We start from the raw sequence: 15,849 nt of genomic DNA, 5'->3' as shown, positions 1-15,849 counted from the left end.
CTTACCATTGAATTGCTTGGTGTCCTGGGGTCCCACACTCTCAGCTTCTTGTCTCTGCCCGAGCTCACAAGTTGGTTGCCATCACCTCGCCAGCTCAAGCTCTGTACTAGCTCATCGTGTTTCAAATCGGCTGGACAGAAAAGAGCACAAAACGGCTAAGCAAGCATGGATAATCTGAGACACAGCTTAAGAGAGACTGGAAGGCAACGTTTACATTTGCTAAGATATACACTGGCATCTTCAGCCGAGTCGCACTGGCATTATGGCGAAAAATATGTCAAGCACCACCCGAGTTACAGGTTCGGGCTAGACAAATGTAAGCCACCAAACTCTAATGTATGACTCTAGCGCCCTCTGTGACAGGCACACCAAAAAACTCAAATTCTGCAGACGACGATTCGCAGTGGCCAATTTGTACTGGGAATAACAGTGCACATGAGAGAAAACCAGACAATGAAAAATGGATGCAAAATGCTGAGATTCCAGTATGTGTTGATCTGTTCGCCAGCAATGCCATCAGCCAAAGATGCCTCATGTTTCTTCTATGGATAAGTTCAGACAGCCTGCACTGCTCTTGTGCAGAAAAAGACGAGGCACATTTATGACAACAAACATGTGAACCGAGAAGGCCTTGGCCCCCCATTACCCTCAACGGGTGGAAGGGGCAATATTAAGTCTCAAAACTTATTTTGCATGAGCGACATGTATTTCAGTTGCAATGATGGCAACATCATAACTAATGTGACACGCCTACATTACCGTGCAGCAGCTGAAAAGCCATACCAAGTAAAGCAGAGAGGAGGATGGGAGAGATGAAAAATCCATAGAGCCAATGTTGGGACAAGTGGTCTCCTTCACAACTGTATGCTTCCCACACACAAGAGCACTGCATGGGCCTTGATTCTCGGCCCGGGCCCAGGACTCGTTCACATTTACCCACCCGAGCCCGGCCCGGCCCGAACCCGAGAAAAAATTTCGCCTACCTGGCCTGACCACAGATCGGGCCCAACAGGGGCCCGAGCCAATAGGTGGTGTTGCCCGAACGTAGAATTGACCGCAAGGCGTTTTAAGTGGTAAATGTATACGCCTGCTTGGCGCATGCTTCCCTAGCAAGTATACTTTAACGTACGGTACTTTCCTATAAAAAGGGGCTGGCTCACCGTGGAAACAGTTGAACGGACATACTGGGTACGATGAACGTTTGTTTAACAGTGGTATACTGTACCTAATTTTCTGGGAATACAATCGGGATCATCAAGAGTGTTTTGTAGCAGATATTGCAGGAAGTGATTTGCTGCATGAGTTCTGTTTTGATAAGGAGCGCAATAAAAACAGAGGGGACTGAGAGCAGAACGCTCTCTTCACTTTGTTTTTATTGCGCTCTCTATTGAAGTTTAGGTGAACACGAAAGTGAAACAATCAATCGGCTTAGATTAATAAATTGTACGCTGAGAAATCTAATGTCGTTAGTTTCACCAACACAGATGCATTAATAAAGGAGAAAATCAAGGTCAAGGTTGGATTTCTAAATTTCGGGCCAAAATCTCCGTGCGTGACAACACGGATTTCAAAGCGTATTTTTCGTATTTTGGTGACTTTGGCTTGTCGAAATTTCCTGAAGCTTCGTATGTTAATTCTATGGCCCCCTCGGAAGACAATGCGCTTCATTTTTACCAATTAGGAACTGCGTAGGACCTAGCAGACGCCGTCAAAATCTATGACGCGTTTGATGCTGGAATTTCAAGGTGGCGTCACCAGCCGTAAATTCTTTTTTGCGCGTTTTCTCGCTTCCCATGAGTCTTCTCGCAGCAGGCGTGGTGATTTTGGAATTGTGACAGAGTCATTTACTAATACGACACAAATCGTTTTTCTCTTTAGTGTCCCATTAAAGCGTGCCACAACGACAAAGCCAACCGTGCACCCTTCTCGATATGTATAGCACATATATCTTCATCGTAGTAGCACTTTGCCACATCAAGAGAAATAGAGGACAAAACCCAAATTTATTACATTTTTTGTAAATACACTAACCTAGATAAAAATTATACCGAACCGCGAGCACCATGTGCACTTTGAAAATACGTGTAAGAAACCGAATGGAAAAAAAGAAACTATTTGTCATAGCATTCTTTTCATATATCACACCACTGCTATTATATACAGTCTAAGTTTTTGTGGCATAGTTTATAGTTTGTTTGTTCGCATGTTATTGTACAAAAAATAAAATTATAAAGAGATTCCATTAAAAGCACACCATGCGCCGTTGCATCACATGTCCTACCGCACTAAAGTTTCTTGCACTGCTTGGGCTAGCCGCAGGGGCGCACATCTGCCTTGCTAAATGTGAAGGCGTTGGCAGACGTAGTTCTAAACTTCCACCACTGGAGCAAATTTAGGATGTATTTTTGGACCTCTGCGGTATGAAAATAGCTGTCAAGCTGATCCCTTATTTTTCCTGTTCCCGAAAATTGTGCCACTATTATATATAATCTGTAAATGCCTCTGATGGCTTCTCCTTGCAGTTTTCAGCAGTGTTTGTTATGCACGCCTTGCAAAGAGCGCTTTTTTTTAAATATTATAATGGCGTATGCCTTCCTAACAATGTTGCACCGGTAGAAGGTGATCTAGGCTGGTAAGACTACACTGGTACTACTGGCAGTAGGTGGACGAAGTGATTGCGATCTATTTTCAAGGTTCATTCCAGTTTGGTAATAAAGGTGCGAATGAGATTCTCGACCACTGGCGTAGCCAAAGGGTGGTATCACACCAGGCCCGTGCCCCCCTCTCCCTCCCCCGAATTTTTTTGCCATAGCATAGACACCACGAAATGACACTCGACCACGTCTGCCTGCCCAGCCGCCACTTCAGATCAAGGAGGTGCATCCCCCCCCCCCCCTCTCCCCACAAAAGTTTCTGGCTACGCCCCTGTTTTCGAAACTTACTCATTGGGTGCATATTATTCGAGGTAAGGAGACATCACCCGGCATGAAATTCGTGGTTCTTATTTCAAGCCAGATATTTCGTCAAGCTAATATACCTTGCCTTTAAACATGAATATACATGTTTAATGCCCTTAAGCTATTCCTGCACATTCCAACGCTGTCATGAATGTATCATGTAGCTCTCACACTATATAGTACAGGGGTTTCAAACTCGCGGCCCGCAAACCTCTCGCTAGCGGCCTGCGGCCCACACATAATATCTGGGGTTTAACGTCCCAAAACCACGATATGATTATGAGAGACGCCGTAGTGGAGGGCTCCGGAAATTTCGACCACCTGGGGTTCTTTAGCGTGCACCTAAATCTAAGTACACGGGCCTCAAACATTTTCGCCTCCACCGAAAATATAGCCGCCGCAGCTGGGATTTGATCCGGCGACCTTCGGGTCAGCAGTCGAGCGTCATAACCACTATAGACCACCGTGGCGGTGCCGCACATCACTGTCTTTGTCTCATTTTTTTTATTTTCTTTATAAGTAGGTTCTTGAGCTACACAGGCATGACAGGACAAATATTTTTTTCGCGAGGCATCGCCTGCATTTACCATGCGTTGATACATAACCGCGAAACAAAACTCGGTACCACAGAATGGGCGTCCAGATTTTAGTCATTCTGGAGAGAGGTATCGATTTGTCGCCAAATACCCTTGAGAAATCACCCATATATGAAATATTAAAAAGGTTTTTAAAATGGCAACGTTAGCTGACATCTGGTACAACCTATTCCTCCCTCACCTTCCACTCCTACCTTCGTCACTGTCCTGGCCCTTGCGGAAGTAAATTTTCGTGAATGCGGCCCATTAGATGAGGCGAGTTTGAGACTCCTGATATAGCGGAAAAAGACCAACGCTCAGATGTTAACTATGCGGGCACACAAAGCAGGCTGTGCATGTCCATCTCGCGTCACGTGACCTCTGGGAGTCTAGACGGAGCCACGGAAAGAGAATGTCGTTATAGGGTTTTTTTACAACAAGATTCCGCGCAGTCTTTTCGTTTTAGTGGAGGGCTGAAACTTGCAAGAACGTTTCTCCGCTTTGGAGCTCCTTCATCGCACTTGCGATGATAAGTTATAGGTATAAATTAGAGCTGTGCGAATAGCAAAATTTTGGGTGCGAAGCGAATTCGAATAATAAAGATTGAGTGCGAATCGAATCGAATAATTTTCAAATATTTTTTAAACATTTTTCGAATAATTCGAAGTGAAATTACAGAAAAAGTTGCAGAGAATCCCTAAGTATGTTCTTGTGAGATCGCAACATGAAAGTGTTTCTTTTCGCTAGGTTGATGAAACGCTGGTGGGGTCATATTTCATAGTTGTCTTTCTTATCAAGAGTGAGGCAATGTAGAGGCCGAATTGCATTTATGTACATGATTTGGTGCAACCAAAGTGTTGCCGACAACACTTTACACGTGATAGGCAAAGATGCCATTTCCTCAGCCTCTCCTCCTCTTTCAACTTCTGTGGAAGCCCAATTGATGTGGCAGAGAAGGGTGTGCTCCCTTCAAGTCCAGAGTTCCAAATCTGCCTCGTAGGTGTCGATATATAAGAACATCTGAAATTTTGGATGCTAAAAAGCTTCGGCGTCAGATTTTTCGGACTTCCTGCCCAAATTTCAGGTCCAAAACAGCATTAATTGAGCCCCCAACTCTACCACATCTTTCATCTCCATGTTGGAACCAGCGTTTTTCTTGAGTTAATACATTTGCGACCGTAGCGGAGCTTGAAAGGCAGCTTTGCCGCAATGCGGGGGTGTGATGAGGTGAAGCATATTGAAAATCTAGGGACCACTTCCAATCGGACGTTGACTGTCTCTTGCCTAAGTTCGACCGTAACGGAGCTTGAAAGGCAGCTTTGCCGCAATACGGGGGTGTGATGAGGTGAAGCATATTGAAAATCTAGGGACCATTTCTAACCGAACTTTGTCTCTTGGCTAAGTTCGACCGTAACGGAGCTTGAAAGGCAACTTTGCCGCAATACGAGAGTGTAATGAGGTGAAGCATATTGAAAATCTGAAGGGGTCACTTTCAACCGGACGTTGACTGCATTTGTATTTGGGAAGTTCAAATAGTAAAATTTCAGTGCGAATCGAATCAAATAGCAAACACTATTCGAAAAATATTCGAAATTTCGAATATTCGCACACCCCTGGTATAAATTTATTATACTATGTTTAGTACTGCGATTAGAGAATAATATTTAGGATATAAAATAATAACGATTGCAAATAAAGCACAGAATAGCGAGATGTTAACTATATAGGCACCTGGTCTTTTTTTTTTTTTTTAGCTCACCTGTTTCAGATAAATCAAGTAGCCCCATATGCAAGAAGCAAAAGAAGATCAGTCCTTGTCGCTCATAAAACTTCTCCAAATAGCTTGCCCCACAAAAAAAGAATCGTTTTATCGAGATAAAGTGTGAAACGTATATGTACGCGCAAAGTATGAGGAACACACATCAAGGGACACTAAAGAAAAAGCAATTCTTCTATTACAAGTAAATTACTCTTAAAATTCCATAATCACCATGCTCGCTGCGACAAGACTCTTTGTAAGCAAGAAAACGCGCAAAAAGAAAATGCGGGTGCCGAGACCGCCTTGAAAAACGTGCAACAAACACGGCGTCTACTGGGATCTACGTAGTTTCTAATCGGTAAAAATTAAGTACACTGACCTCTGAGAGGGCCATAGACTTAACATACCAAGTTTCAAGAAGTTTCGTTGACTAAATGTCCCCAAGATATGGGAAATGCAGTTTGAAATTCATTACGTGACGCGCGGAGATTTAGGCGCGAAACTTAAAAATGGAACCTTGCCCTTGCTTTTCTCCTTATGATGGTGAAACTAATTACATTTGAGTTCTCAGAGTACACTTTATCTGTCTTAACCGATTAATTGTATCACTTTAGTGTCCGTTTAAAAACTGCGGAATGTCCGAGCCCGGCCCAAGCCCGCCACCTCAAACACGGGCCCGGCCCTAAGCCCGGAGCTTCAGACCCGAGCCTGGCCCGCCGTGAAGACTACTTTACCAGGCCCGGCCCGTGGGCCGGACCCGGGTTTTCGGGTAGGCCCGAGCCCGTACAGTGCTCTACCACACACTCCCCCCAATTAGGACTGACAGTTGATACGGACACATTGTTTAAGATAATGGCGCAAGAGAAATGACGAAAATATGTTATAACCCCAAGAACACAAGCACCGACACACAACTGATATTTTATTCAAAAGCACAAAACAAATATATACACACAACAAAGCAACAAAATGCCAGCAAAAACCAAAAATTTTTGTTTGTTTTTCATCTCTTCCCATTAAAGGAGTACTGACACGAATTTTAAAAGTTTTCGAATTGTTGCTCTAAATAAAAAAAGTCACAGTTTCGCCGCAAGGACAAAGCAATGAATGCGATAGCAAGAAACTAATGCTATACAAAGTGAGGCTCGCCAATGAATACTCTCAGTTTGAACAGCGCTCCTGTTGCAAAGGCGGCCGAAGCAGCGAAGGAAACTAGCATGTTTCAAGTGTCGAGCAGTGACACTTGATAGTTCGCGCTCATCTTCTGCTTGTTCGTTTAGCGGCATCCCTTGAGCTCGAGTGACTTTCGCACGTTCCGTAACATGGGCGTGGAGATCACGGCGAAAGCTTGAAACATCCCTCTTCCCCTCACCACGAGAAAACCCCGCGAGCAGACAGCGGAAGGGCAAGGTTCTCCATGTGCAAATAGAAGAATAAGCGAGCGAGCTCGCCGACGACATTTAAATGCGCCCGTTGCGCTCCTAGCGCCATCTCGCTGGTAATGAAGAAACGCTTATAAGTGCCTGCCGTCTCCGAGTCCGTCCAGCGGTGTGTCTATAACGCTTGCCGTTAGCTACGTGGAGGATCTGCGTTTCGTGGCGTAGTGGTTAGCGCCACTCGCTGCGGCGCAAGAGGTCCCTGGTTCGATTCTGCGCTTCGGAAGCATTTTTCTGAATTATTTTTCTTTGGGGCTTTTGTATATATATACATACTTATACATATACGGTGCATGACGGCGACAGCAAAATCCAGCCAATACTGTCCATATAATTGCTATCGCAATAATTCTGGTGTTGAGAAACCTAAAACGAGTATTGTGGTGCCTGGGAATGCATCCTATATATTTTAATTACCACTACCTTAAAAAGACACTTTCGGTTTCGATATCGAGGGGGTGGCTTTTCAGTGACGTTTCATAGCAGTATGACGTCACGGGGTACAACAGAAACTCTCGACGTACTAGCGGCAAATCCGTCACTTGCTCGTGGTGCACATAAACAACGATGAGTGAACTGTCGTACAGTGACCCTGACAGTGACTTCTGCAATTCAGGCTGCATGCAGGACGCAGAACTCTGAAACTCGAGGGAACTGTCTTGACTCGTCGGGATAATGTCCATTGCAGTGGGGCTGGCTTGCAGATGCTCAGCGACGAAAACTTCAAAGTCAAATTAAAATATTTTATACGTGTCCTCCAACTCTGGTGTGTGGAGAGCGTTGACACTGTATACCAAGGAAACGAAAAATGTCCCTTTTGCGATGTCTCAAAGTCGTGTCAGTACTCCTTTAACCGTACACTGCCTTTATTTACCCTTGTGTACAACATCCCTAAAAAATAAAAATAGGTTTACCTCACAAAAAATGCCCAAACTTACTGCCAAGCTCCGACTGGTTGACTAGGTCCCAGATCTGCAGAGCACTGTCCGTGGCTGCAGCCAGGAGGCAGTCCACAGCTGGATTAAACGACAAGTTCTCAATGCGAGCCTTGCCAGGTTGAAGCACAAGTTCGGGATTGTGGGGCACATTGGGCACAACACCGCCATCCGGAATCCTCCAGATTTTGATCTGCGGAAGACAACTCTGTCGAGCGGGATGCAGACCGAGAGAATAGAGCAGCTTACAGTGGCGTCGTGGGAGCAGGTAGCCAGGAGGCCGTCATCGTACGGACAAAATTCAAAGTCAGTTATGAATTCTGTAAAGTGGAGGGAAGATTTTAGGAACAACAAATAGAGTAAAACAACAATGTTATGTGCACTACAGAGTACACCAACACCGGAAGTGGTTATACGACCACTGGCAAAGGTATCACTGCTTCACCAGTGGTTTGTCCCTATCTACGGGGGGCGGGTAACTTATGTCGTGCCACTCTGTTTTGCCAGCATCACTACTGACAGGGCCAACAGTGACATGCCGCTCTACCAATGACACCGTATGCAACGTTTCTGTTCAAGTCACATGGCATTGAGCTATAGAGGTGCAATGGGGCAGCAGTAATGACGGCGAAAGAGCGAGAGGGGCAAGGCGCAGGTTACTGGCTCCCAGGGACACTGGCAAAGTAGCAATACTTACCCACTTGCCAATCGTTCTGCTTATAACCACTTCCAGTGTTGGCACATTCCGTAGTGCATACAACATTGTTCATACCCAGGTGAAAAAATTTTCTGCTGGTTTCAACTGGTCTACTACTGGTTGCAAATGGTACCAGTAGAAAGCTATGTACTGGTCGTGAACAGGGATCCCACTAGTTCCAGTTGGGACTGCTGAACCAGTAGCCTTCTACTGGTTCCAGTAGAAGGCTACTGGTTTGCAACTGTGATTGTACTGGTTTCAATTGAAGGTGCTTATTTGGGAATGTACAGCTCTCTGAGTTATTGGTGAGCACTTTTGCATTTTACCTTCAGAACACTAAACCAGTGAAATCTGGCAGTTATCTTTACGAGTGACATACCCAAATGTAAAGAGCAAAAGCTGGACGTTTTCTGTAGTGTATGTCATATGTATCGAGGCCTATGGCCTCTTAACCAGCCCTTGCAACTAAATATTTCGAGGACATGCACTAAAGGTCTGAACTGTCCCATGTTATTAGTGGATATTAGGTGAACCGCTGTATTTAAATATCAAACAGTGGACGCTGATAAAATATTTGTGAATGTTCTTACACTAACATATCTGAAAAAGCCCGTGCAAAAACAGAATTTTATCCTTCAAGGCATCCAGAACAGCCACTGCACATTTTTAAAAATGCATGTTTATTGCAATGCATTACAACACCTAAACTAACAAGGTGCACATAATCAAAAGAGCTACCCTGACCATGTTGCAAGTGGCATCACTACAAAATATCGCTGAAAAAAAAAAATCGCAGCATATACATGAGCTGAATGATGGTGAGGGGGGTAAAGCTCCGGAGGTTATGGGTGATATCGTTAATCCTCCGAGAAGTTCGCCCGATAAAATAATCATGCAAACACGTGAGGTACAGTGAAGATCTCGTTCCTGATGCCAGAAACCGCGGTGAGGTTATTATCGAACCAAAGTCTACACACACGTCACAACTGTGGCCAAACGAATGAGCAAGAAATTCCCGCTCGAACCGCGCGTCGGCTCCTTGAATGTGAGACCGCCGGCGCCACTTGGTCACCGCTTCCCGCGCACGAGCACCATCAAGGTCTGCCAGGCGCCGCGCTCGCTTCGGGGTCCGCTGCTCGGGCTCGCCTTTCGGGGTCCGCTGCTCGGAGTGCACGTTGCGTCGTGGCATCACTCGTGCGCACCGTCTCGGGATCCGCCAGGCACTGCGCTCGCTTCGCCCACCAACGATCCGACACATACAGCGACGATCCAGGAGACTGAGAGAGGCACTCGTTCCACACGCACCCAGGCACAGCCCGCGCAGCAGCCAATCGGAGAGTAGCGGCACTTCCACCGCCATCTAGTGGCGATTCACACAAGCGCACTATTGCACACACTTCTATTGGAGCAACACCATCTAGGAAATGAGACGAGAAATGGTGATGACACAGATTGTGTACAGCGCCATCTAGAATATCATCACTCCACTGCAGTTTGTATGTACAGTTGAGCCCACATATAACGGCCCCACTTAAAACAAACTTCGTTTAAAACGAACGGTACCCGCGTGACCGTGGAAATATACATTATTTCAATGGCACAAAATCACACTTACAACGAACGCCTTCGAACCCTGCCGATCGGTTACAGCGAATGGAGTCGGCCGGCGACTGCGGAGACACCCCTTTCGACCACCTATAAGCCATCGGCGAGCCAAACGCCGATCCTGCCTCCGCAGGCTTCTCATTGTCGTTCTCCCCGACAGTTTTTTGTTACGCACCCCTCCGTCCTTTGTCCCCCTGCTGCTCCGAGCACCCCGCATCGTCAGTGGGTGCGGGGTGCTCACCGACTTCGATATTTCGCGATTCGTTCCGTGTTCTCGCTCATTTTGCACTCCGTTCAGCATGCCCTGCACGCGTGCTGAAGGGTAAAAATGGCTTACGCAGAACGAAAAGCGAATTATCGAAGTCGGTGGGGCTGCGCAAGTTCAACTTTTCACGATCCGTCCCGTGTGACAGCCGTTTTCACCCTTCCGCGAACCGGCGCCCCAATCAGATTCTCTGACCGCTGCGCGCGTAGGCCACTCTCCCAAGTACAGTGACTCTATCCCAAGGCCATTCTCCTCTCTTCCCCCTTTATCGCAACTCCTCCGCCTGTCCACGCCGGCTCGAATTCCGAAGTTTCTTTTTCTGGGTAGAAACGAGCTCAGACAGGGCACAGAGCAGTTCTACGCTTACTTGCTTGTGTGTCGCACGTGCGCGTCTTGCTCGTTGTTGGTGTGCGTGTGTGTCAGGATGGCGGACGGGAAGCCCTCCGCGCAAACAGATGGCACGAAGCGAAAATCGCTGGACATTTCTACCAAGCGAGCCATTCTAAACGAGCTAGCTCAAGGCGCTAAAAACTGCGAGCTGGTTAATAAGTACGGCGTGTCCAAGTAAACGATATCAACAATTCTAAAGAACAAGGACAAGATAATCAGTGCCGATGCCAACTCGATGGACAGAAAGCGCCTGCGGAGGGCCACGTACGCGGACGTGGAGGAAGCGCTTCTGAAATGGTTCGTCGACGTGCGGGCTCGGAACATTCCGATAAGTGGTCCTATGATGCTGGCCAAATCGAAAGACTTCGCATTTCTGCTGGATTTTCCCGACTTCTGCCCAGGAAATGGCTGGCTACATCGGTTCAAGGTGCGTCATGGCATTGTTTTTAAATCGATTGTCGGTGAGGCGGCCTCGGCCAGCGACCAAGACGTTGCCTCGTGGCTTGAAGCAAATCGAGACACTATTTTAAGCTATGCGGAGCGAGACGTCTATAACACAGACGAAACTGCGTTATTCTACCAGATGCTGCCAGGAAAAACGCACGCCATGAAAGGCGACACATGTGCTGGCGGCAAGCACAGTAAAGTGCGCGTCACAGCGCTTTTGTGCACTAAAATGGATGGCAGCGACCGGCGCGTGCCCTTTGTAATCGGCAAGTCAAAGAAGCCGCGTTGCTTTCGGGGCTATGTGCCTGTGCGTTACAGGCATAGTGCTAAAGCGTGGATGACGCGCGATTTATTCGCAGAGTGGCTGAGCGAGTTAGACCGCGACATGCACAAGCAAGGCAGGCGTGTGCTGCTAGTGGTCGACAATTGCTCCGCGCACCACGTACAAGCCTCTCTCATGGCAGTGACCCTACTTTTCCTGCCGCCCAACACAACGTCGAAAGTGCAACCACTTGACTTGGGCATATTCCGCGTGTTTAAGGCTTATTATAGGCGCCGCGTTGTGGAGCGCATGTTCATAGCTGTTGACCGGCCGGCAGCCAACCTGCCGCTTCGGGTGTCGCTGTACTCAGCTCTGGAGATGGTAAAGGCTTCGTGGGCGGAGGTAACGGCTACATGTGTGCAAAACCGTTTCCACAAAGCCGGCTTCGCCGACGTCGGAGCCGATGCCGACCCTGAAGCTTCCGAAGAGGACCACTCCGGCGGCGATTTGTGGCAGCGTTTTGTCGACTCCGACATGGGAAGGCGGGACATCTGCTGGGATGATTTTGTTATGGCCGATGATGATGCCGACACCGCGGAACCGTGCACGGATGAGGGCATTGTCAATGAAGTGCGCGGCAAGAGCGACTCGGAGGAATCAGATGACGACGACGATGAAACGTTGGAGCCAGCACCCACAAGCGTGCCTGTAGCAATTGGCTACATAGATAGCCTCAGGCAACTTGTCTATGCCAAGGGCCTCGGCGAGGAGCATGCTGCCGCTTTAAATAAACTGGAGACCACCCTTATCGCATCGGCACTCCCGAAGCAGACATGCATCACGGACATTTCTGCGAAAAAATAACTTTTGGGTTTTCACTTGTAACTTTTTAAAAGCTGTTTTTTCATTTATTACGAACATCGGGATACAACGAACGGACGCCGCGTCACGCTCAGGTTCGTTATAAACGGGCTCGACTGTACTTCTATGAGACAGCGCCATCTATTATACTGTTCGGGAGATACTGCCGGTTACGCCTGACGCGAGACAAAGACTAAGAGGAGCTACGCCCCTAAAAAACAACACTTTGATCCAACCTTTGCAGTAGACGTGCACCCGATCGACCTGCCATTACAAAGCTTACTACTGTAGACGTCCAGCGAGGTGCTTGCTCAGTTTGTTCATACTGAGCCATTGCACAAATGCCCCATGTTTAAATCATAGCGGTTACTTCCCTGTGAAAAGGAGACTAGCTGTCTGCCACTCTATTTTCTATGACACTACCATGTTTGCTTATATCTGAGCAGCGATAGCCTTGCACCTTAGCAAGCTGCCCAGTGCAGTCGTCGTCGCAGCAGCAGGAGGAGGTGACCCGAGGGAGCAGTGAATAATGAAATAAAGAGAACAAAATGACAATGCTTTTCTTGTTGCTCAAAATGATTATGATGTTGACTTTCGGTGCAAGATACAAGAAAAGCAGTTTGCACTTTCATGTAAAACATTAATTAGAGACCTACGTTAACTGTAATAAACCAAGGCAAGGCACCTGGGCACATAAGAGGCTCATGTAGATAACAGGGAGCACACACTTGGCAGGATTCCGGCTGTGCCAGTGGCAAGTCATGTAATGCTGAAACACCAAATCACTGAAGCGCCATTGCCTGAGCTCTCAGGTTAGGTGATCTGGCTTTGCCCAATCAAGTGTAAGTGCACGTTACAAATCTAGTGGCAGACTGACAACACCAAGTGACCTTGGTGTTGTCACTTACAGCTTCGCTGCTTGACGATTTTCACGGCGTGGAATCTATTCTTTTTCTGTTTGCCGACACTAAATAATGACCTGCTGTGTTTTTTATTGTTGGTTCGAACCTTGCTGCTAGTGAAGTTTCTTTATTTTATTTTATTTTGTTGTCGCAGAAGGTGTTGCCTGCCCACGCGCCTGCCCCTTTGGGGCAGGCGCGTGGTCTAAACAGTGCGTGACGGAGACCCTGCCAACCGGCCATTGAGCGTTAGCGAAATGGCCGCACTCACGAAGCGAGGGCGAAGCCACGATTAGATTTCCCCGCCCGAAAGGCGCAGAGGGCTTTCACTGAGCAACAGGAAAATAATGTACTCAAGTTTGTGGAAAACCACATCTTGACTAAAGTCTCTAGATTTTTCCCTGCTCTTCAACAGGGAAAAATCTAGGGACTTTACTCTGGATGTAACGATAGCGGTGACTACAGTTACATCTGGACGTAACCCTAGCCACAGCCTTTTTATTTACAGGTAACAGCATTACAGACGACGGTTCAGTACACTGCATAAATTAATGATGCTTCAGTGCCATAGTTTCGTACAGAGCATGTTTTGTATATGGAAGAAGATGAGAATGGTCGCGTGGGGACATGAAATAAAGAAAATGATGTTCAGGCATCAGATGCATCGTTTCTCTCTGTTCTAAATACAACATATTGGCGACGAGATTTCAACCCATGCAAGAGCAAGAGTCCTGGTGATTTCTGCTGCATCACCACAATGAGCATTCCGGGATTGCAACCACCACCGCCTTTCCTGCCTTCGCCTGGTCGTCCGGCTGTCCCATGGGACCAGTGGAAGCAGGCCTTTCAGACGTACGTGGTGGCTTCTGGAGCTTCAGAGCTTCCAGCCGAACGCCGAAAAGCTATCCTGCTCACGTCTTGGTATGGAGGGGCAGCAGATCTTCTCTACAGTGAAGCCAGCGGACTTGCAGTCTGGCTCTGCTCCCGCTACTAGTCCTTCGAGCACAGGTGACGCCGGGTCGACGAATGACGCATATGACTCTGCAATCGCCCTGCTTTCGGACCATTTCAAGCGTTCAGTCAACGTCATCGTGGCTCAACAACGGTTCAGTCGCCGTGCTCAGCATGCAGGTGAGACAGCGGAAGAATACGTCACTGCTTTACAAATCCTCATTGCCGACTGTAATTTTGGAAGCCTCGCTGATGAGATGCTACGTGATCAGCTTGTCTCGAAAACGACGAATAATCACTTATGTGAGCGGTTACTTTTTGAGGGCTCCTCACTGACGCTCTCACGAGCTATAACAATTGCTAATCAGTACGAAGAAGCCGTGAGTCATGCTAAGGAATTTTGCGACGATGCTTCAGTTCGTCACGTTAAAACAGCACAAAGCTCTTCTCGGTCTTCTGAACAACCAAATGAACGCACAACTTGTAATAAGTGCAAAGCCAAATCATCTGAGCATCCCGTACAAGGTACCACGAACCTTTGAGCTTGCTATCGTCGTGGAGCGACTGATCATCTTGCAAACAGTCCTGCATGTAAGGCCTGCAAGCGCAAATGTCGTTGCTGCGAGAGGATTGGCCACTTAGATTTTATGTGTAGGTCGTCTGGATATTCAGCTAAAGTTCGACAAGTTGATGACGACAACGACGCTAGCTCCCAGAGTAGCGGAAAAACAGTTTGTGTTGTCAATGGACACAAGCATGGCATTTACGCATCCGTCGCTCTGGAAGGTCGCCCTATCTCGTTTCTAGTTGATACGGGATCTTCTGTCACTATTCTGGCTGAAGAACTCTATCATCAGTTTTTTGCAAGTACTTACCCTTTGAACCCTGCTTCAGTGCAGCTTTTCGACTACTCCAAGTCAAGGATAAGAGTTCGAGGATGCTTTGTTGCTTCAGCTGCGTTCCAAGACAGAACTGCCTGCATTCTTCTGTATGTTCTATCTGAAGGCACCACTGTACTGGGCTTAGACGCCATTGCGGCACTACAGATGAATATTGAAGGTAAATCGCTTCAGTGTCTTGCATTGGCCTCCAGCACTCCTACATTGCCGGCTGAGCTACGTTCAGAGTACGAACACCTCTTTGACAAACAGCTCGGACTTGCCAAAGGATTCAAACACAAGGTTAAGGTTCGTGATTCCGTTCCACCCGTTGCCAGCAAGCTACGATGGCTGCCGTTTACCCTTCGTGAACAAGTGTCGGCTGAACTGCAGAAACTTGAAGCCCAAGACATAATCGAGCGTGTTGACGCCTCCCAGTGGGTTTCTCCTATAGTGGTTGTTCGCAAGAAGGATGGTTCTATACGAATGTGTGTTGACCTGCGAGAGCCCAATAAAGCTATAATTGTTGATAACTTTCCACTACCACAGACAGACGAGCTGCTGCACAGCTTAGCTGGTGCCAAGCGATTCTCGAAGCTGGACTTGGCGTCTGCCTACCATCAACTAGAGCTCGATCCTGAGAGTCGTGATCTGACTACCTTCATCACGCACGACGGGCTTTTTCGCTTTAAGAGAGTATGTTTCGGCTTGGCTTCAGCCCCGTCAGCACTTCAAAAGATGATGCATCTCACTGAAAGGGTGCAAAGGTGTACTTTTCTACATCGACAACATTATCGTATATGGTCGTTCTCGAGAAGATCATCTTTCAAATCTCCACATCGTTTTGCAACGACTTTCTAAAGCGGGCCTGAAACTCAACCAGAAGTGCGTTTTCGACGTCACGGAACTAACGTTTCTGGGACATGTTGTGA

General features: G+C 47.3%; 1 protein-coding gene across 1 annotated transcript in view; it reads right to left on the bottom strand.

The window, feature by feature from the left end:
- The window catches only part of LOC119382415 (coronin-7), a 231,134-nt gene that overhangs the window by 209,994 nt on the left and 5,291 nt on the right, over positions 1–15,849 (bottom strand). The window contains exons 5-7 of the mRNA XM_037650110.2: positions 7,912–7,982; positions 7,666–7,855; positions 6–130 (exon numbers count right to left, since the gene is read on the bottom strand). Coding sequence (XP_037506038.1) covers positions 6–130; positions 7,666–7,855; positions 7,912–7,982 — 386 coding nt within the window. The remainder of the gene's footprint in view (positions 1–5; positions 131–7,665; positions 7,856–7,911; positions 7,983–15,849) is intronic.

The sequence above is a fragment of the Rhipicephalus sanguineus genome, chromosome 2 (assembly GCF_013339695.2).
Source record: "Rhipicephalus sanguineus isolate Rsan-2018 chromosome 2, BIME_Rsan_1.4, whole genome shotgun sequence".
NCBI lineage: Eukaryota > Metazoa > Arthropoda > Arachnida > Ixodida > Ixodidae > Rhipicephalus > Rhipicephalus sanguineus.
The sequence above is the reverse complement of the archived record's forward strand: the minus strand, read 5'-3'. Positions and strand labels throughout refer to the sequence as shown.